Raw genomic sequence first — 22,979 nt, forward strand, 5'->3', positions numbered from 1 at the left:
TTCCTTGGATTTTTGTATGTATTGGGGCTAAACAATTGTTCACTTGTCCATTTTCTCATTCCTGGCCCACCACCTCTTTCTTCCCACCCCTGGAAGCTCTCCAGAGTCCACCTGCAGAATCAAGGCCATGACAGCGGCACCCAACCTGTGTGGACAACCCGTGGATCTCTGACTCCCTTATGCTGCCTTGCCAAAGTGCAGGGCTGCATTGATGGAGTTAGCATTAAACAACAATAATCTCACAACCTTAGATGCAGCTGCCATTTAAGTTTCACAAATTTCTCAGAAAGCAGGGTGAAACAATGATGGCATGCGACCTTCTTGAAGATTCTGTGGAAAAAAAAGAGAAAAATCTGAGGATGATGAAATGGACTCTGTTAAATCAAGAGACAGTTTAAGTTCCAGTTCCTATTTCCCTCGTGCTCCACATTTAAAAAAAAAAAAAAAAAAACAAAAAACCAAAAAAAACCAAGATCGAAGAAATCTGTCTTTTCATCAGACAAATACTCAAACTGCTTCCCTCATGCCTTCTTCCTTCAATGTTTCTACAAGGCGCTTCACCACTCAGAGACAATTTCAGATCGCATGTTATGGCGGGATTTCGCTATGAGGCATTTACAGTATTCAGCCTCTGGCTTTCTTACTAAATACTTGCCAGGATGATATTATACCATTCATTGGAGCATCTCAAGCCTGTATTTCTACATTGTATTGATACAGAGCAAGTTGTGCCCTCATCACACTAAACACCAAACTCATACACTCCTTAAAAAAAAAAAAATAATTTGCTAACAATGCTATGTGAGGACAAAACACAATCTTATACTTCCCTGTATAAAAATACGAAAGCATAAAAATGACACATTATAGAAACGTGTACATCTTTTTTTTTTTTTCCTATTTAGATATATTTAGCCAGCAAAAAATATACCAAGGAAAAAAACCTACTAATTGCTAGTGTAAGACTGCCCTCTAGTAGAAAACTTTCTCCAGAAATATGCTGCCTGTTTTGGGAAAATATATTACAAATTTAAATTCACAGGCTGTGGTCTAATAACATGGTAGAATAGGTTTTACGCAGCTAAATAATGAGTGCTATAGCACTCATTCAAGTGTCATGTAGAAAACAGAAGTAAATCTGTAGGTAAGAAGAGAACATATAAAGAACATGATAACAAGTAGCATGAAAATAGTATACTATATTACACAGATCAGCTGTCTCCTCACTTCAGACATTATGCTCATTTCTGGTCAAAATATGTCAGAAACAGAAGAATGAACAGAAGATTTTAAATAAAAATATTTCTCTCAAGAAGCTTGAAAGGGACTGGCTGTTTATTCCAAAATCGGGATGAAAGATACAGAATCAAAGTAAGAAATACACTAGTGAAGAGAAGAAGAAAAATCTGAAAATTCCATGAGATACTTTGCATAACACAGGGTATATTTAACAAGGCTGACAATCACTAATTTTAAAATGGATAAAAAGAACAGCCTTCAAAAATATGCAGTCAGTTTCTAGACCCTATCATTACGATACCATAGCAGCATGATGACCATAATGATGGATACTATCACAGCTAGTGAAGACACCTTTCCAGTAATAAAATAGTTTTATATCCCTGTATTTTTAATGCAATCTAAACATATTAACTATGTGATGTTTGGAAAAAAGTTCCTTCTGAGGAAGATGATTAATCATGCAGTATAGTATATACAACATAACGTGCCTTTTTGCTGTTGATACTACTCAAAGCTGGAAGTTAACTGGACGTTGTGAAACAATGCTACAAAGCTTTTTATGTCCCATGCATGTCCCCAAAATACAAAAACACAGGCAAATTCACCACAGCTCCATTCACCCACATCCCAGATGCAGAGGCTCCTGACCAGGTATCTCACGTGGCAGGCCTGGAATTTAAATGTGGTGTTAGACCAAAGCTAGTACCTCTGCCCAGCACCAAGACATGTCTACCCAGGCTGGTGCCTGCAGAGGTGTCTTTGCAGTGTGCTGTGTGCACAACACAGCGATGCCCTTTGTGTCAAACCAACCCATCACCAAGACCGAGCACATTGTTGCTTATCTTGATGTGTTTTATATACATGAACAAGTACTGTGACCAAACACTTGCTTCATTAAACATAATTAATGCATAGAAAAATTAAATACACTCACGGAACCAAGTGTCTGCATAAGCCAATAGCAGACAGTTGCACAAACTTTCTAGGAAAGACTTTTTAAAACATAGACTATTAAAACAAATTCTGTTTTGCCTTGCATGACGGTACACAGAACTCAGTTCCAGCAAGTCCAGGAGTGTGCAAATATGTACTTAAAAAAATCACGACTGTCTGAATACAATGAGGAATACCAACACACAGGAACTGGGACAGCTGATTTAAGGAAAGATTTGAAAGAGGAAAGAACGGGGCTATTCGCAAACCTGGGAAATCTGTCCAAAACTGAAAATGTTGCAATAATGAAACGTGAAACAGAGCAGGAGGAGCAAGACGTGAGGAGGGACACAGTGCAAGAGGAATGCTTGTTGCTCAGGACCTCAGTGACCCCTGCAGCCATCAGCTGTACCCAAGCCATGGGGTTTTGGGAGACTGAAACAGACTGCTAACCACAACCTGGTTTAAAACAAAAACAATAAACCAAAAAAAGGTACTAATTATCATTTAGGGAGAATTTGTGTTCTCCCAGCAGTAGAAAGACTGCATATCCATGCTGTTCAACTCCCAACATTCAGTTAGGGTATTTAGTGTTACATGGCTAAATGTCTGAATCGAATACACACTATCAATCATTTCTGGAGCCTGAGCTCATGCTTAAAGAGCAGATGAAGGAATTAGCCAGTCAGGAAACAAGACAGATGAAGAAAAGCAGATGATTGCCAGTAGACAAGTGCATGACGTCTATCAGTCTCCGCACAAAGTGAGGAGCCATAGTCTGCAAAAACCACTGAATTCAGTGTGCTGGATGACCTTACCCTACCTGCATAAACCAATCTGGCTACATGCAATACTGCTTCAGCGAAAGCTTTGGCTGGGATAGAGTTAGTTTTCTTACTAGCTGCAGGTATAGTGTTGTGCTTTGGATTTAGAATAATGTTGATAACATACTAATATTTTAGTTGTTGCTAAGCAGTCAAGGACTTTTCAGCTTCTCATAATGCCCTGTCAACAAGAAGGCTGGGGGCACCCAAGAAGCTGGGAGGGGAGACAGCCAGGACAGCTGACCCCAACTCACTAAAGGGATATCCCATACCATATGACATCATGCCCAGTATATAAAGCTGGGGGAAGAAGAAGGAAAGGGGGGATGTTCAAAGTTATGTCATTTTGTCTTCCCAAGTAACCATTACGCATAACAGAGCCCTGCTTTCCTGGAGATGGCTGAACACCCGCCTGCCCATGGGAAGCAGTGAATGAATCCCTTGTTTTGCTTTGCTTGTGTGCGCGGCTTTTGCTTTCCTTATTAAACTGTCTTTATCTCAACCCATGAGTTTTCTCTCTTTTACTCTTCTCCCTGCCATGGGGAGAGTGAGGAAGAGGCTGCGTGGTGTTTACTTGCCAGCTAGGTTCAAAACACAACAAACCCAAATGACTGTCTAACCCTTAATAAAATTGTATGACTGTATAAACAGTGATACTTCTATGCTTGCAGTGGCTGTCACTGGACAAGTCAACCACAGCCATTAAACTCACAGTATTCTGCAGCAGTAAATTCCTTAGGATTACATTTTCAGAAATGAAACAAAAAGGAAAATCCAAGGAGTACGCCCCTCCCATCTTTAAAATAAAATGCCTTAGACGCAAGGAGCATTTTTCAATGCAAGAAATCAAAAATCAAGTAGTAGAGCTACAAAAAATATAGTTAAGTGTTCTGCATTTAAGCAAAGATAATTAATGAGGTAACTGAAAATACATGAAACATTCAGTGAACATCTTTTAGTGTCATGTTGCCATATCCTTTTATATTTATTTTGTAGTTCTTCACTGACAAGATATAGAAATCTGCTTACCGAATTGTCTTTCAGCTGGAGACCTTCTCCATTAGGCAACGATGACCTCCGTTTTGTTGAAGAGTTCTTGTTTGGTGTAGAATTAGCGCCTCCAGCTTTCTTCTTGACAAAGAGGACTTCACAGCTGGCTTGATCTTCATTGTGCGTGCTCTTCCCTGCATTTATTACCCTAAGAAAAAACAAAACAAAGAGAGAAAACAAGGGACATGTCCAAGTTAGCAAAGCACAGAACTCTCCATCTGTATCTCATATGTGACTCAAGAGGCACGGAACCAAAGCCCAGAAGTATTGCAAACACCAACTGAATTAAAATACCTGACTTTCTTACACACATAAATATGCATACATACACATATGCATATTTATTTGTTTCCATACACCTACCCATGGCATAAGAAGCATTTTTCACAGAACTATGTGAATAAGAACCAACGGTACCATGAGCATATTTTGCCCTCAGCCATACCATACTTTTCTTTAAAGGGACTACTTGATGGTCAAGGCTGGTAACACTTAGGCCTCCTAGTTGAGACATGAGATCCCCAGTTGCTTTTCTACCTGCCAGCCTCTCTGCTACAGTGAGTAATGAATCTGCTGGCAAAGGGTGTGCGTTCTGTCAAGTTCCAAGTCTTGCACAAACAAAATACTTGCTATAAATCTAAAAAGCTTTTACTGCTAAAGGCACAGAAAAATATGCAACTGCCATTAGTCTGTTTAAAGGGCATGTATTAGAAATGCTGTTACAGAAATACAAAGGAAAGGCTTTTCCTCATATTCCAACACACAAATCAAGTTTGCTTGTACCACAGCAACACAGGGATGCATATTAATACATGCTTCTAGCACTGCAGAACAATATAATCATCCCCGCCTCCCCCCTCCCCCCAACCCCTCAAACCTCTCTCTGTCCCACCTGCAGCGTAGAGAGCAGAAGATCCACACCAAGAGCTGCAGAAAACAGCACTAAGAGCTCAGGACAAGCTTTGGACAGCCAAGGGTATCCTGAGACTTGCACCACAACGGCTCATCTTCCTTCCGTCAGTGACGAAGCTGAAATAACAGCTAGTCCACCACCAACATTTTAAACCCTAGCCGGAAGTTTGTATCATCCAAGATACTGTGGTTAGTATCATTTGTCTTGGAACAACCAAGTTCAAACACATTTTCCACTTTCTACATGAGAACCTCATCACAAACTGACTAATTTTGCATCAGTTGACACGATGTTCAGTAAGGCACGTGCTTTGACAGTCCTGAGTTCAAACAGGGAAAACCTGTGCAAGCCAGGACTCCGTCTTGTTCCAACCAAGCAAAGATGTTTCCACTTTGATGCAAGCATGTCTTCTTCCGCAAACAGTATCTAACCACTCCTCTTCACTACGAGATGTAAGTCACCCAACAAGTTGGCCGCTGGTCAGAGACAGCCTCTCCGCTACTGGACCAAGTTTCGCATTATGCATATGATGTCTTTAAAAAGAACTGCTGCCTCCCCAGAAAGTAAACCAGCTAGAAGGCATATATAATCCTGATGGCAAGTTCAAGACATACCTGACTTCTTGATCTCTAATGTTTTCATTGCAGTAAAATTTTACATAACAGGAAAACACTTGCGAAAGGTGGTTGAAAGGAAAACAAAAACTGAACAAAGGTTTGCAGGGGACTCTATGCCATCTTGCCTGCTCTTGCTGAAATGCCAATTTTATGTCAGCCTTGCTTAAAGGTAATATATTATTTTGATTTTCTAAGAGCAACATAATATTGTGACATGCAGATGACTATTCCTGCTTCTTAAAAAAGAGACAGTCGCACTCTTAAGAAAATGTGCATCCACGAGAATTAACCGATTCCAGAAACTAAAAGTTTCCTTACAGTGCCAAACGTCACACACTGCAGTCTGACATCTGTATGCACAGTACCACTGGTTGTTTACAAGCATTCCTTGTAAATAAACACCAACTGTGGATAAAATTATTTTGTGAAACACACAGAGAGCAGAGATGAAGGAGCATCTAGCTGCAAGGCACCTGTGAGCAGTTTAACCACTCACCCCCTGTAGCGCCTAACCTTTGAGCAACCAGAGATCAATCACTGGGATGTAATAAGCTTCTAGTCCGAAAACACCACATTTTCTTGACATATTGGGAAACATGGAAGCATATATTCAGAAATGGGGAGGAGAGCACAAATACCAAAGAACTTAAATCAGCTGACCAACACCTCTTTAGTTTGAAATGCTACAGGCATGATTAAAATATTGCAGCAGCACAGAAAGTGTAGTTTTATCATATGAAGAGCTAATTAATACTCAGTTTAGCTGATCAGTCTCCTCGCTGATGTTGCTAGCTGTTTGCAACCCCATTTAAAAAAAAAGCAGAAGACAAACGGAGACAAAATCGACTCTTTACAAAAATCACTACCTGCCTTACCATGTATCATTCCTTAGAAAAAAAATCACTGAAGTATTGGAGCTGCTCTGGTTTCTAACCTTAGTGATGGACTTCAGGACCTGTATGATAGGAGATGTTATGCTGTTTAGCAGCGTGTTAAGTTATGCACAGTATGGTATCATTTTATAAAGCGCTTGCCAAGAAAATTTGTCAAGACACTGAATACATTAGAAAGGCTACAAGAACAAAGTGACCTAACAGACAGCTTGGCAGTCAGCTACCATGAAAGTGGAGTGGAGTTCCACCTGGAGTGGAACCTGCATACCAAACACCTTGCTAGAAGAGGATATGCTCAAAAGGAACCTGGCAAGACTGAATACTGATGTGACATGGGGGTTGGGGTGCAGTATATGTTCTCTCTCAGAATTTCACTTTGTCTCCCCCAAATCCAATTTTCTTCTCACCAGCAGAGGATTAAGTTTATTTTGGAAATCTTTGTGAAAACTTGAACTAATCATAACATCAAAACAGGGCTTATGGGTACCACCAACAGGGTCTAGATGCCAAAAGGTACCCCTCTCCTGTCACTGGCCCTTCCATCCCATCTCATAGGCAAACTTTGGGATAGGGCTGCAGAGAGTCTCTGTGCTTTTTAATGTCAAAGTCTGAGCTATGTATTGGTGCCTGATGACCAGCACAGGATCTCGTAACACCTTCTACTCAGCTTCTCTCAGTCTTTGCTGTCTTTTGAAATCCTTTTCCCTCTGCAGCTTCTTAAATCCCTCCTTGAGGCAATTCTTTCAACCAGCTTTCTAATGCTGATTTTACTGTTGTCTTTCCTCCTTGCTCTCACAGACTGTAACTTATCAGGACAAAACCCACATCTAAACTCCTTATACAAATAACAAAGCAGAACTCACAAGATGTTCATATCTCCAAAAGGTAACCCTTAATTAGACCTCTGAAAATTTTTACGGAAATCCTACCATCCCCCTCCTTCCATAGAGGAAGTGCCTCAGTTTCCTAAGCTTTTCAGTTCCCCTTCATATCTCTTTCTGCCTGCCTCAAAAAATAAGTTATCCTCCAGTAAAGGGAACAAAATGAGATAAAGCACTACCTTCTTATGCTTAACAGAAAAAAAAAATAAAAATCCTCCAATCATACAGTTGTCCTCACTTCCATTTTATCATGGATGTAAACAATAACAATAAAATTTGGAGAAAAAGGAATACAAAAAGACTGAGGTCGACATAATTCTCTAGCTTTTACTCCCAGACATGTTTTCGTTCTTGCTTTTGTTTTCTCTCCCTGTAACAATTCCTCAACGAACTGTTTGATTAGACCTATTCACGATCAACTCCTTTCCACCCCTTCCCTCCTCTCCCACATTACCCATTTATCTCTTATCCCATCTTTTATGAAGTTCAATCCAAATAACATATCTAATTTGGATCAGATGCTCCTCTTTTTACAGTATTAGCTGTCTCTATTGTGTCAAACACATTGCTCAGTAATAAATAATGCTAAGGTTTAGTTCACTGTAGAGTAGTGCTAGTAAAAATACATCCTACTTCACAAACAGGAGCTTCCTGAAGCCTGCACAGTGAGCTGGTGGGGTTTGGTCACATTTGAAGAGGTACTTGCATCAATCTTGATAGACACTTCAATACTTTATGAGACTAATCTCTGACATGTCCTTAGCTAAAAGCGAGTCCTCCAGACAGGAGCCAGCTAGTTTGTTTGGCTCACAATTAGCATTCTGCTGGTATCTCGCGAGACCCCAAATCCCATCCGAATGAATGGAAATGTAGGTCACACTGTGCTTCTATTCTTCATTCAACAAGCAGAGCTCCAACACTTGTGTCAAGGTCACTGATTACAAAATCCCAAGTTTATCTTAAAAGAACAAAAACAGGCCAGTTGAACAAATCCAAAACGGGTTTTGATAATAGCTTTCCCCCCAAAAAACACACAATACCCCCAAAAAACAAGTCCAAAAAACAGCTCAAGTTTTTTGAAGCATTTCTTTCAGCCCTCTATTTTTCACATCAGTATCAGTACGTATACTCTTTGGTTGTTTTACTCCTTCCTATACTGTGCTTATTGAGATTACATTAAGTTGTATTTGTTTCAGCGAAAATTCCAACCTGTGCTGTAAGAGGAGAGCTTTACCCAGGTCTAGATCTCAAATTCTGAAAAAAATTAAAGTAGTCATACAAGTAGTGGGATTTTTTAAACTCACAAGTCTAGCAAAATTTTGAACGTAACATACCTAGATAACAATAACAGGTAAAGGCAAAGAGGTCAGCAGAAATTCTGAATGAAGCACGACAACAGCAGTGAACACAAAAAGTGCTTCTTGAAATTTAAGGAGAGCTACAAGAGCTTAGGAAGTTACATTGCACCAGGGGAAGCGTGGAAACTGGCTGCATGTACACTCTAGATCTGCCCAAGCTAAGAAATAAAACCTGTAAGTAGGGAGCCTGATCCATCCCCGCTGTTTATTTGAGCTGTGGGGTAAGTGACAACCACCTGCAACCACAGGAGGACACCTCAAATCTTATCTGCTTCTCCCACACCAAGGGCCAGTTCCTCTCTGCAGCAGTGGAGAGCATTCCCAGTTCCACCTCCTCTGCAAGATGTGTTCCAAGGGTCAAGGCACCCTACGCCAGCACTTCCAGAGCAAAGGTCTGAGCACCCTATGCTTGTACCATGTAGGTTAAGGCTGAGGCCGCGTGTATTACCTGTGTAGCCCACAGGGTCTGACACTGGAGCATCAAAACACCTACAAATGTTTCTAAAAAGAAAATGCTGCGGAGAAAGGGGGAAGATACGCTAACTAGCATTTGTCAGTGAGGAAGCAGCTGTGCCAGGCTGGAAGCCGTCCTGGCAGGAAAGGTCAGCTGAAAGTGGAAGAGGGTGAACAAAAGAACACAAAACCAGCTTGCAGGGGCCCAAACACTTCTGACACAGCAACAAAAAGTAAAACCTTAAACAAGAGACCAGTTGATGGTCCCAAGTTGCTGCTTTCTTAGATGCTGTCAAATGCTTTTCTCTATAAACACAAAGATAAGACCCCAACTCTGCTCAAAGAAAAGCTGAAAGTCCCATAAAATATTAAAAAAATATATAAAGTCCTGTATAGCAAGTTATCACCTTTAAAATAACCCATGCCTTTCAAAAATAAAATAAAATATCTTTCTATCACCAAAGCAAATTTTTTCTCCTGTGTCTTTATCTTTCTTCCCCAAGGAAATTGTCTAACTCCACCATTTATCTAATTAACAGATTTATAATCTTAAACATTTATTAAACTATCCAACTTGGAACACACTCCTTTTTCTCCATTATCCGTTTTCAGGTTACTAACAATATCAAAGAGTAATAAGACTCATTGGGGAAGTAAACAATTATTTTTTTAGGAAATACTAGCTGTATTCAATAATCATAAGAATTAAGCAATGACAACCAAGGGCTGCTGCTGAGATTCTTTATTTACTGTGGATGAAAATGACTTTCTGCAATTCTGGCATATACAAGTTTCTGAAATAAAAGTATTATCAACTTTCCTGCTGTTCACAAGGTTAAAAAGGGAATAATGGCAAGATGTCATGCCCTAACCATGTGCCCCCCCCCTCCCCCCCCCCCAAATCAACAAAAGACCCCACCCCAATGCAGTTGCATTACATGCTTGGAGGAAAATTTAGCCCACAACAGAAAATTAAACCAGAGCCCATTAGCTTTGCACGATGTTCTGCTTTACTCGTGGAAACTGCTCTTTCTTGATCTACAAAAACTTCAATTTGTTAACCCCAGGCAAATGCAAAAGCTCTTCGCCTCCTCCTTAAGGCTTCAGAAAAAAGAGGTAGACAAAAGCAGATATATCCATAGGCAGTTGGCGGTTTATTGCGATTTTCCATTTAAGGCTGAGGGTTTAGAGTAGCAGTAGGCACCTGTAGTTGTTTTGACACTGAATACATCAATTCATCAGGCAGCACAGAGCTCTTCTCTCCCCCTGCCAGCCCAGCAGGCTCCAGCCGCTCACGGGAGCTCCAGCCTCCCTCCCTCCTCATTCCAGTTATGGGACACATGTGCTACCCACAGCCGAGAGTACGACACCAGCTTGCATGCAACCCAACTAGTAACACAGAAGTAACCCAGATGAATGAACACCTATAAACAACAGACAATACGTTCCTACAGTTTTGCATTATAATTTCAACAGTCTTAGGATGGTGATTAAAGATACCATAAAAAAAAACTTTCAAATAAGTATTGCTGTCTTTTCTTCCCCCTCCCATTCCTTTTTTCCCCACCCCCTTAATGGATTAGCATGTCAGTGGATGCCACTACCTTTTTCCGTGACATCTCATTTATAGTCTTCGATTTCCAGGTAGGTGGCTGTTTCCCTCCCTTCACCCACACAAGATTTATTTCTGCACTGGGAGCTGACTTGAAAGAGATTTCCTCCTAGCTGTTCACCTCCCGCAGATCAAAGGCAGCTTTTCAAGCAGCCTAAACAGTTTCATTCATTCATTAGTGTAACTGTCATATTGCTCACATCTAAACCAAAACACCCACTAGTGCTGTCCACTGCGGGCAGAAACTGAAGCCATCCCTGAATCGGTTCTCTAAATCCACAGGGCTGAATAAAACCCTCATTTTATTAACCAAGTAGGAAGTGAATGTTTAGCCGTAAAGATGAGTCTTGCAATGATCCAGTGTAAAAATATGGTTTCTTATACCAGCAATCACACTGGTATACTGGGCCAAGTTCACTTTAGGACCCAGCTAGAAGCTACTACACCTGCCAAACTGATAAGGACTAAATACGGGCTTAAAATAGGCGAGACCCAAAAGTGGAATACCATTTATGCTGGAAATTTAAAATACACTAAAGTAGTAAAAAACAACGCAAGAGAGAGTTCTAAGAATTTCTGCCGTAAGTGCAGTGTAAACGGAGATAAACTGGTAACACAGCTTGTCTTTGGACTGAAGTTGATGACATTTTGGAAGGGAACTCTACTCTGACATTATTTGCATGCGCTTCCCAAAATGCTATTCCATGGCATATCATCCTGCTACACTTTCCAAAAAAGATGAAACACTAAGCAACCACAAGGAAAAAGACAGCTGTAGGTCACAGTAATGGAGCAAGCTCTGTGATCACTGCACATGCACAAGCAGCTCTTTTGATAATTAGCATGCAGGTATTACATGAGAAAAGCAATGGACAGTGAGCCCAGAGCAGATGCTGAACCAGAGCAGTGGGACACAAATGTGGTTAAGCATGATCTCACTTCAGGGCTGAGCAATCTCAGCCGCACCTAGCAATAGTAATTGCCAAGTTTTCCTTCCTCACTCCTTCTGTACTGGCTTATCAGCACGGTGGGAGAAAAGGTTGCAAAAGCAAAGATCATAGAATGGTTTGGGTTGGAAGGGACCTTAAAGATCATCTAGCTCCAACCCCCGTGCCATGGCCAGGGACACCTCCCTCTAGACCGCGTTGCTCAAAGTCCCAGCCAACCTGTCCTTGAACACCTACAGGGATGGGGCATCCACAACTTCCCTGGGCAACCTGTTCCAGTGCCTCACCACCCTCACAGTAAAAAATTCCTTCCTAATATCTAAACTAAATTTACCCTCTTTACATTTAAAACTCTTACCCCTCAACCTATCACTATACTTGCTGATAAAGAGTTGCTCCCCATCTTTCCCGTAGGTACCCTTTAGGTACTAGAGGGTTGCTATCAGGTCTCCCCTGAACCTTCTCTTCTCCAGGCTGAACCCCAACTCTCTCAGCCTGTCTGCACAGGAGAGGTGCTCCAGCCCTCTGATCATCTTCATGGCCATTCTCTGGACTTGCTCCAACAGGTCCATGTCTTTCCTGTGCCGAGAGCTCCAGAGCTGGACGCAGTACTCCAGGTGGGGTCTCATCAGAGAGGAGTAGGGGAGCAGAATCGCCTCCTTTGACTTGCTGGCCATGCTTCTTTTGATTCTGGGCTGCGAGTGCACATTGCTGGCTCATGTTGAGCTTCTCATCAACCAACACCCCAAAGTCCTTCTCCTCAGGGTTGCTCTCAATCCATTCTCCACCCAGCCTGTATGCGTGCTTGGGATTGCCCCAACCCAGATACAGGACCTTGCACTTTGCCTTGTTGAACTCCATGAGGTTTGCACAGGCTCACCTCGCAAACCTCTCCAGGTCCCTCTGGATGGCAACCCTTCCCTCCAGCATGTTGACCACATCACACAGCTTGGTGTCATTGGCAAACTTGCTGAGGGTGCACTCAATCCTACTGTCCATGTCACCGACAAAGATGTTAAACAGCGCTGGTCCCAGTACTGACCCCTGAGGCATACCCGTTGTTACTGCTTGCCACTTTGACATGGAACAGTTGACCACAACCTTTTGAGTGCAACCATCCAGCCAATTCCTTATCCACTGAGTGGTCCATCCATTACATCCATGTTGCTACAATTTAGAGATAAGGACGTCATGCAGGACAGTGTCAAATGCTTTGCACAAGTCCAGGTAGATGACATAAGTTGCTCTTCCCTTATCCACCAATGCTGTAAAGCCATCGTAGAAGGCCACCAAATTTGTCAGGCACAATTGGCCCTTAGTGAAGCCATGTGGGCTGTCACTGATCACCTCCTTATTTTCTGTGTGCCTTAGCATAGTTTCCAGAAGGATCTGCTCCATGATCATGTTGGGCACAGAGGTGAGACTGACTGGCCTGTAGCTCCCCAAGTCTTTCTTTTTTCCCTTTTTAAAAATGGGGGTTATGTTTCCCCTTTTCCAGTCAGCGGGAACTTCACCAGACTGCCATGACTTCTCAAATATGTTGGATAGTGGCTTTGCAACTTCATCCACCAGTTCCCTCAGGACCTGCGGATCAATCTCATCAGGTCCCGCAGATGAATCTTATCGGGTTCCATGGACTTGTGCACCTTCAGGTTCATCAGATGGTCTCAAACCTGGTTTTCTCCTATAGTGGGAGAAGTACCTCATTCTCCCAGTCCCTGCCTTTGCCTTCTATAACTTGGGTGGTGTGACTAGAGCCGTTGCTGGTGAAGATCAAGGCAAAAAAGTCATTGAGCACCTCAGCCTTCTCCATATTATGGGTAACCAGGTCTCCGGTTTCCTTCCAGAGAGGGCCCACATTTTCCCTAGTCTTCCTCTTATTGCTGACATACCTGTAGAAGCTTTTCTTGTTGCCCTTGACGTCCCAGGTCAGATTTAATTCTCTCTGGGCTTTAGCTTTCCTAACCTGATCCCTGGCTGCTCAGACAATGTCTCTGTATTCCTCCCAGGCTACCTGTCCTTGCTTAGACCCTCTGTAGGCTTCCTTTTTCTGTTTGAGTTTGTCCAAGAGCTACTTGTTCATCCATGCAAGCCTCCTGGCATTTTTGCCCAACTTCCTCTTTGTTGGAATGCATCGCTCCTGAGCTTGGAGGATGTAATCCTTGAATATTAACCATCTGTCTTGGGCCCCTCTTCCCTCCAGGGCTTTATCCCATGGTACTCTACCAACCAGATCCCTGAAGAGGCTAAAGTCTGCCCTCCTGAAGTCCAGGGTAGCAAGCTTATTGTGCACCCTCCTCACCACCCTAAGGATCTTGAACTCCACCATCTCATGGTCACTGCAGCCAAGGCTGCCCTTGCTTCACATTCCCACCAGCCCCTCCTTGTTGGTGAGAACAAGGTCCATCATAGCACCTCTTCTCATTAGCTGCTCTATCACTTGGAAAAGGAAATTATTGATGCATTCCAGGAACCGCCTGGATTGCTTATGCCCTGCTGTGTTGTCCCTCCAACGGATATCAGGGTGGCTGAAGTCCCCCAGGAGGACCATGGCTTGTGAACGTGAGGCTACTCTTATCTGTCTATAGAGGGCCTCATCTTCTTGGTCTTCCTGGTCAGGTGGCCTGTAGCAGACCCTCACTGTAACATCACCTGTCTCTCCCCTCCCTTTAATCCTGATCCATAAGTTCTTGGTTGGCTCCTCATCCATCCCCAGGCAGAGCTCCATGCACTCCAGCTGGTCATTGACATAGAGGGTGACACTCCTTTGTCGTCTCCTCTGCCTGTCCTTCCTGAAGAGCCTGTATCCTTCTATTCCAACACTCCAATCATAGGAGCCATCCCACCACCTCTCCGTGATGCCAATAAGATCACAGCCCTGCAGACATGCACACGTCTCCAGCTCCTCCTGTTTATTCCCCATGCTATGTGTGTTTGCATAAAAGTAAGCTGGGTCCTCTATGAAGCTAACTTACTGGCTGGGGTGGCTGGTTTTCCTTTCTGCTGCACTGCAGGTACTCTCCTGTTAACCTGTGACCCTTTTCCAGGCTCTGGGCATCTGTTATTGGCATCGGGATCATACTGGTAGGAGTGGGATGGACTGAGGTTGCACTCCCCTGGGTGACTCTAGTTTAAAGCCCTCTTCACAAGCTTGGCAAGCCTCCTACCAAAGATACTCTTCCCCTTCTCAGACAAGTGCACCCCATTTGGCCCCAGTAGACCAAGTTTCTCAAAGTGAGTCCCATGGTCTAAGTAGTCAAACCCCTGGCTGTGGCACCAGTCCTGTAGCCATTTGTTGATTTGCCAGATTCAACATGAACAAGATGAACTTGACACTGTAAAAGAGAACCACCATTTCTTTCCCACAAAGCAACTGCAAAGAGAGCCTGGTCACACTGCTCATAATCCTACCTAAAGCAACTCCCTGTCTAAAGCTTGCTGAAAAAACTAGAGACCTGGAGGATAATGGGGACAAACAACTTCATGTTGACCAGTGTCCTTCTAGCTCAAATTCCACTAACACATTGTCTTGCACCTTTTTCTTCTACTTAAGTGAATTTTCAAATAAGTCACCTGCTGATCTGGGAAAAGTAGGTCTATACTTACTTCCATGGTATACAGGAAGAAGTTGCCTTGAAAGTTCTTCAGTGATGCTTCTTATGTGAACAGGGCATATTCAGTCTGTTGAAGGTGGCATTCAGATGGATATATTTGCACATATCTTAAGATTTTTATGCATCATTAGATTTTTCTAGATTTTTATTGTTTTTAAGGCAAGGAATGCTTATCAGCTCTGGCTGGTATGACAAATTTAGAGCTTCAAAATGAAGCAGAAAACATTAAACAATAAACACAACATGTGTGAAAAGAAAAGGAACAACAAGCACAACAGATGTGAAAACAAAAGGAACCTTTCTACAGGAATATACTTCATCGTGGTTCACTAGCCTGTGGATAGTCCTTTGACTTCACTTTACACATTAGGACTGACAAGTCTTGAAACTGAGGCACCTAGCTGAATCTTAAGAGAACACACTATGCACATCATGATAGTGACTTTTCTTTATTTTGTTCCCAGCCATTTTATCACACATGACTTTGCTGCTCTGGCCTTGAAGCATGATCTTGAAAGTTCACGGATGACCAATATTTGGCTTTTCACTGCACACTGAGAAACACATCTATGGATAGTGGTTTTGAACTATTTTTAGATGAGAAACATCTTGGATCTATCCTTGAGCTTATATTCAAGACAAGAACCCAAGTCCTGCCATTCCCTTCCCTCTAATGCAGGGCAAAAGTAGCGGCTTCCATGCCTGTTCCCATGAGCTGTACAACTCCTTGTGCATGTGAGGCTGAGAATGGTCGTGACCACAAGTATCCCTCATAAGGAGGACACTGTAGAGACAAGTCTGATAGAAGAAAGAATGGTTGCATATGAGGTACAACTGTCCTCACACAGTTATGTGACAGAAATACACAAATCACACAAGTTAAGGCGATGAAAGGGCAGGGACAGTAGCCTGCCCCTAACCTCTACAGCAAGGGGCATCCCAGCCTCAGAAATACTCACTTTGTGTACAAACACTACTGCTATTACTACTACAACAACTACTACTACTGCACAAAAAACCAACCAAGTGCTCAACTTGAACTAAAATATTTTAGTTTTATTGTAGACTCACAAATGAGTGTTTGCACATGGCAAGGATGCATGAAGAAAGCAAAATGCCACTTTTCCCCCCCCTCTGATTTCCTTTCCAAAGTTCTACTTTTGAAAGCACATCCAAAATAATCCCTTTCTTCTGTAGAACAATGCCAATTATATGCAAATGAAAGCTCTCCTTATGATTAAACACATAACTTGCTTCATTGTAAAGTACTTCAGTGAATCCCACACCATTAGGCTATGATGCTGTAGACTGCAGCCTCAGCTCTCTCAGGGTTAAGAGAAATCAAGATAAATGGCTTATGCAAAACCGGTCCAAGCTTTAAAAAAAAAAAAAAAAAAAAAACTCTCACATTTAGCATGTGTGAAAGTTAACCGCGAGAGTTCGTGGTGACGGTACTAATCCCTTTTATACAGCTGTCAACTTAAATTAGCCCCAAGCTAATCTTTGCAAGTGTGACAGCGAGTGTACACATTTCCACAGATAAGTACTAATGCCTTATTCACAATATCCCTCTACTGCAGCAGGTATTGTGAAGCCCCTATAACCTGAAAGAAGTCAATCTGCTAATTTATTCTTTAAAAGTCATTATAGCAAACTGTATATGTATGAAAGCACACATATGCAAGGCAAAGAAAAAAAAGAAAAAAGAAAACTTTACATACAGCTTTATTACTAAGAATCCACAAGTAGAAAATTAATTCAACACCACGCATATGAAAAACTACACCCTGCTGCTGGAGTTTTACATCTATCACTTTTCCTTTGGGGGAACACTAAATGGCAGATCTGCAGGAAGGGACCACGTGCAAAAACCACTACAATAACTCTTTGCCATAGAAACATGCCTCAAAACCCAGTCTTTTACTTCTGTTACTAAAATTATTTCCATAGACCTCATCTTTGAAGCTGTTAAAATATAAGCTAAATGCAAGCCAATGAAATATCAGCAATCCATCAAACAATTTGTATAGCATTCATTCATTCTGCTTGGGAGTAACAGCCAATGCCAAAATTAGCTTTCCCAAACTTAAGGTAAAAAAACAGTCACAGTATTTAATGCAAACCAGGATTAAGAAAATATTGCAGTTCTTTTACATGTATTTTACATACACATACATGCACACCTCTGTATAAAAACCTACTGTACTTCTCAGGAAAGCTATTCAAAGTTCAGTTAAATGTTATGCCATTGAAAACATCTATTTTTTATGTAATATAGGTCAAAGTGCTTAATATTTTGCTCAATTGTTCAGACACCACATATGCAAAATGTCGAGTGCAGTGATCATTTGGAGACAGTCAACATGGGGACCCTGGTAAAATCAGCACCAGTAAAAAGAAGAATCACAGCCAAATGCAGAATTTCTACCTAAGAGCAGGCATATAGCAGTCAACAAGTGAGTGTCTGTCTGAACCTGTGCATAGAGCTCAAAGGCAAGTGTGTCCTTTCCAGCCCCATCCACTACCTTTATCCAGACCACCTATTACCAGGGTATACGACAACACGTCTTAGGGGTGTGCTGCAACCAGTCCTGCTGCGCCTCAGGACTCAAGCACTGGGTAGGCACCAGGGCTGAACCTCTGGGCAAATTGTCCCCACAGGCTTCTGCTGCCCTTGCAGGGGGTTTGGGATGAAGAGTTGAGCCCCCACCCAAGAGCAGAGGAGGCACAGGAAGGTCAAGGAGCAGTTTTGGAAGGTGCAATACCAGAGAATCACAGAACGGTTGGCCTTGGAAGGGACCTCTAGAGGTCATCTGGTCCAACTTCCCTGCTCAAGCAAGGTCACCTAAAGCAGGTTGTCCAGGACCCTGTCCATAGGGGAATGCAGAGGGAGCAAAGCACAAATCAACAGAGACCTGCCTTACCCGGTACGTGCACAGGATCTGGGACAGAGCAAGACCTGTTCATTGCCACCTTATGAAGCCTGAAACAGGGAATGGGGCTCTGACCCAGCTCTGGCTGAATGGGAGCAGCTACTACCAGGTCATGCTTCTCCAGTACTACTATTTCTTCTAATTGTGCTGCAAACCAGCCTCAATTATGAATCTTACCCCTTCCAAAGTCAATAGCAAAAGCACCACTGGTTCCTATGAAACTTCGATCCAAGTCTTCGCTTGCAAACTCATCCACACACTGGAAAACCAACAGACTGGCAAATACTTAGCACAAACATAGTAAGCAGGGCCAACATGAAATATTTTAAGAGCTAGAACAAAGGAGAGTCAATTGTGTCTGCAGAAGCTCACAGGAGATGGGGTAGCCCAGCACAAACAGACCTAAGCAGCACTCATGGGAGAGATCCTGCATGGCATGATCAAAGGCCCTCACAGTCCCAGAGAGGTAACAAGAACAAAGTCAACATCAGAACCAATTGACTACTGTAACTTGTATGTAACCCTCCCCATTCCTCTCAGACCACCTGGAAATTAAGATCATGTCAAGATCTGTAAAAATATGTATCAGGAAATAATAAAGTATTAGTGTGTCCCTGCATCCTGGAACACCAAGGAACAACTTGTTTTCAGAAATTATAATTACAGTTGCACAAATGTGTAATATGCACTAAGGCAGTGACTGAAGCTGGACATTCAAAAGGAACTTATTAACCCCTTGACAAGACTGTAAATAAACATTAAACAAAGCTGTATGTGGATTGAAAAGAAAACCCTGCAGAATTCAACTGTTTAACAATTCAGAAAATTAGCAAGAGAGCCAACTTCTCAGGCAAAGGATGAAAGGTGAACTTTCACAAATATCCCCTCTCTTGGCTTTCCCAGTGTAAGCAACCTTCACATGCTAGTGTGCTGCCCCACAGGGACACCTATGCAGTGAAATTATTTTTTTTTAAACCCAAATCAACATATTGCCACAGCAAGACTGAAGAGACCATATGGAGGCAGAAATAGCAGATGATAGGGAGGAGAGTTCCTGCCTAAACTCACATTTCTGAAAAAGAAGTTATGAAGTATCTTTTTAGTTGCTAGCTTCCTAGACTTATAAAAGATGGTGTACCACAGTTTAGTGCTATGTAACTGCAGACATCAAATACTGATCTGTCTCGTCCTTGGGAAAATCCACTCAGGTTTGCCTTCAGCTTTGAGAAGTCAAGCCCGGAGCATCTTCACCTTGGCACTTGCAGTCGCTTTGCATCAAGAAGCCGAGTACTTTTAATCTTCTTAGGTGTCTACAGTCACCTACATGTGACTGCTGCTATAAGTATCACATAAGTATGGTCCCCAGAGGTGAGATCTAGTCAGACGTCTACAGTGCAGACAGCTAAGTCTGAGCTAATCACCCAGACTTTATTTATAAGCAAAGAGAAAGAGGACATTTGGGGGCATGATTCATCTGACCTATTTTAGTTGTTTACATTAGCATGAAATGTTTGTTCCTCTCGTGGACAATAAAGCTGAACCTAGACACTTACACAGCAGGTTGTCAGCATGTGGTCAGATGATTCCACCTTATGTGCCTGAGCTTAGGGAGCTGGAGGAGGAAAAACAAACAAACAAACAAAAACACCAAAAAACCCACCCCACCAACTTCTCTTTCAATAGGTTTTCTTGCTATTTGAAATGCATTTTCCTCAAAACGCATCTTTGATATAGAAGTCCCTTGGTATGACTAATAATGCCACCCAGTGCAGAGAACCAAGGTTGAAGTGGAAGTAGAAGAAACAGAATTAAATGCAGCAAAAATTATTTTTAAAATAAAGGGCACGGACAGATTACCACGTGCCTGAAATTTGGCATTATAGATCCTGATATGACAAGCGAGTTTAGCATGGTGTGGTAATTTAAATGCATCTAAAACAGCTGGTGGGATTCTCAGACACAAAAGGAGATAATTGTAAACCTTATTCACAGCAATTAAATCTGTATAGGCTAAAATAGGATCTATTGTTCCCCCAAAATACTGGGATTGGAGCCAGAAGTAACTTCAATGGAGCAGAAAGTTGGCCGTTTGGAAAGGGGGTGAAAACTGTAATTCTCTGGCATAACAGAGAAAAAACCCAACTCACAACCAGAGGGTGAAGACAAGTTCAGAGATTTTTACAGAAAAAGAGTTTCTCTTCTTCTGAAAGTACTGGGGAGATGTCAGAAATTAGTATTGAAACAGATGTCAACATAGACTTATCTCAGTGTGTACTCCACACAAACGGAAGTGTATCCAGTAATTTCTTCTGCTGACTGAAAGGAAGAAAACTAGAGATTATTAGTGCTATATTTAGACACTTGCACACTACCCAGATATGCTCCTTTGGAGTCATCTGAGCACATGATATTTAGACAGGCACAAGAAGGCTGGATAACGGTTATTAAGAGGCCAATGCTGCCACTAAAGAAACTAATAATTAATCCATACTCAAATCAAAATGATCAACAAGTGGTGGCAAAGGATTTGCAAATCATTTGCCAAGGACAAAATGCCTCCAGAGCAGCATCAAGAAACGGCTGTTCGACTGGGAGAAGCCACAAAGAGGCAGCGCCAGGATCTTCAAAGCGGTGCACAGGCTGTCCCGCATTCATCAACATATTCCAAGGAGATCAGTGTTCATGCTAGCTGGGGTGGGGACTGTAAAGGCAGCACACGAAAAATCTGTTTTCAAGGTAGGGGGAGAAAAAAATTAAATATATCCCTCTAAGCCATCTGAGAACCCGCCTCTCTCCTGACTGAAAACCTGCAAAACCCAGACTGGGGGTGCAACCAAAACTCTTCTGCTTGGTAAGTTTGCATGCAGCTTCCATCTGCTCCTTTACAGAAAATATATTAAAAAAAAAAAAGTATTTTTAAAGTTGAGTCTTGACTTTAAAGAATAAAAAAGCATTTAGGACTCTGACAGAATGGTCTGAGAGAAGAAATGCAAAATTCCCTTAACTGTAGGCTGGAAGGTGGACACATTTGGGCCTGTCCTCTGCCTCAATGTTTTGTCCTCTCCCTGCACCAGAACCATCCCTCCGATTTTTTGCTCATTCACCCACCAGACAAACACCCCCAAATAGAATTCATTTTTTTGTCAGATCCATTTCCTGATGGTTTCACAAGTTCAGTCAGCCCAGCAGAAAGCTGGAGACCCTGAGCCCGGTGAAAGGGAAGCACCACGGCTGCCCCAGCCAGGCGGCAGCAAACTCTGCACCTGCTCCGCTGTGCAAGCCTGCTCCTGGGTTACACCTTTGCTACTACACACATCTGGCCCTTCTCTGGCCAAGGGCCTTGGGCTACTCTCTTCATCCTCTCCTAGAACTGAGTGTCTGCATCAAAACAGCCCAGAGCTGCCCAGGCTGCTCCTGGGCACCATTTAGAAAAACACCAGATTACACAGGCCACAGCTGTGCTGGGGAAACGCTAAGAAACAACATGCACAAATGCAGGACAAGCACTGAAGCCAACATTTGCTTCAGTAGTATTTCCTAGTATGAACGCTGTCCTGGCAGCCAGGAGTAGACCTGCAATGAAAGGCAGTTTATCCTTCTCCATACTCAGGAATTCCTGCAGTCCTGTAAATGCTGGACACTCAAATGGGATGTTCAACCATGACTTTCTAGTTGAGAAGTTCTCAGGAACCTCACAGAAACAAAAACTAATTCGTTTTTCCTGTGCACTTTCTCTTGAAAAGAAAAAGAAAACCCACTCTTACTTCATCATACAATCCACCTGAAATATAATTTTGCAATGAAAGATGAGTACAGATAGCTGCTGTTATGCATCACAAACACCATAATTAAAAATCATTCATCTTCAAAAGCTCTTTCTCCAAAGGTTTTGTATTATTTATTGAGAAGGCTGTTGCTGCGCTCAAGGAAAAATAAAAGTTAACCATTCTTCTGCAGCCAGAATTTACCAATACAATGACTGTTCTGTAGTGCAGAAAAGCCCATAGTAGTTTTTGAACTAGCTAACCAAGATGTTAGTAATGACAAAGAAGGACAGTGAATCAGCAAGTCCCAACTCTGTGTGGAGACAACAGCACAGCATGAGCACCACAGTGTCACTGTCTTGTAGTGTGTGATGGGCTGGCCACTAAGATGAACCAATGCGCTCTTTAACCTCTCTCCCTTCAGAAAAGAGAGAGAGAATATGAGAGAGAGAGAGAGAGACACTTAAGAGTTGAAAAACAAACTACTTTGATGAAATATTAATAGTATAATAAAAAGATAATAATATTAATAAGAAAATAATGAAATATATACAATATATTCAAAACCATAAGGAGCTTGCAGGATGACAATCACATCACCAGCAAGCACTGGGAAAGTCTAGAGTGGACTCAGTGATGGATGGGAACTGAATTCTGGGTCTGGATTCAGGAATGGACGGATCAGAGTCAAAGGCAGATGAACAGAGTCCTCCTCGGACGCAGGCCATTGAAGAAAGAGGCTGACCCCTTTGATCCCTCAGCTTTTATACTAAGCATGAGGCAGATGGGATGGAATACCCTGTTGGTCAGTTTTGGGTCACCTGTACTGTCCTCTCCTCCCTGCAGGTGCGACACCTCTACGCTTTTCCGCTTCCGACCCTCCAATGTGGCAAATAACAAAGTTAGCTGGCCTTGGCTGTTAGAGCAATAGGTTAAGCTAAACCA

General features: G+C 42.3%; 1 protein-coding gene across 1 annotated transcript in view; it reads right to left on the bottom strand.

Annotated features, from left to right (window-relative positions):
• Positions 1-22,979, bottom strand: part of PPM1H (protein phosphatase, Mg2+/Mn2+ dependent 1H) — a gene marked incomplete at its 5' end in the record, with an annotated part of 138,456 nt that overhangs the window by 64,917 nt on the left and 50,560 nt on the right. The window contains one exon of the mRNA XM_082479664.1: positions 4,029-4,197. Coding sequence (XP_082335790.1) covers positions 4,029-4,197 — 169 coding nt within the window. The remainder of the gene's footprint in view (positions 1-4,028; positions 4,198-22,979) is intronic.

This window comes from Vanellus vanellus (assembly GCF_965231255.1).
Source record: "Vanellus vanellus genome assembly, chromosome: 1".
NCBI lineage: Eukaryota > Metazoa > Chordata > Aves > Charadriiformes > Charadriidae > Vanellus > Vanellus vanellus.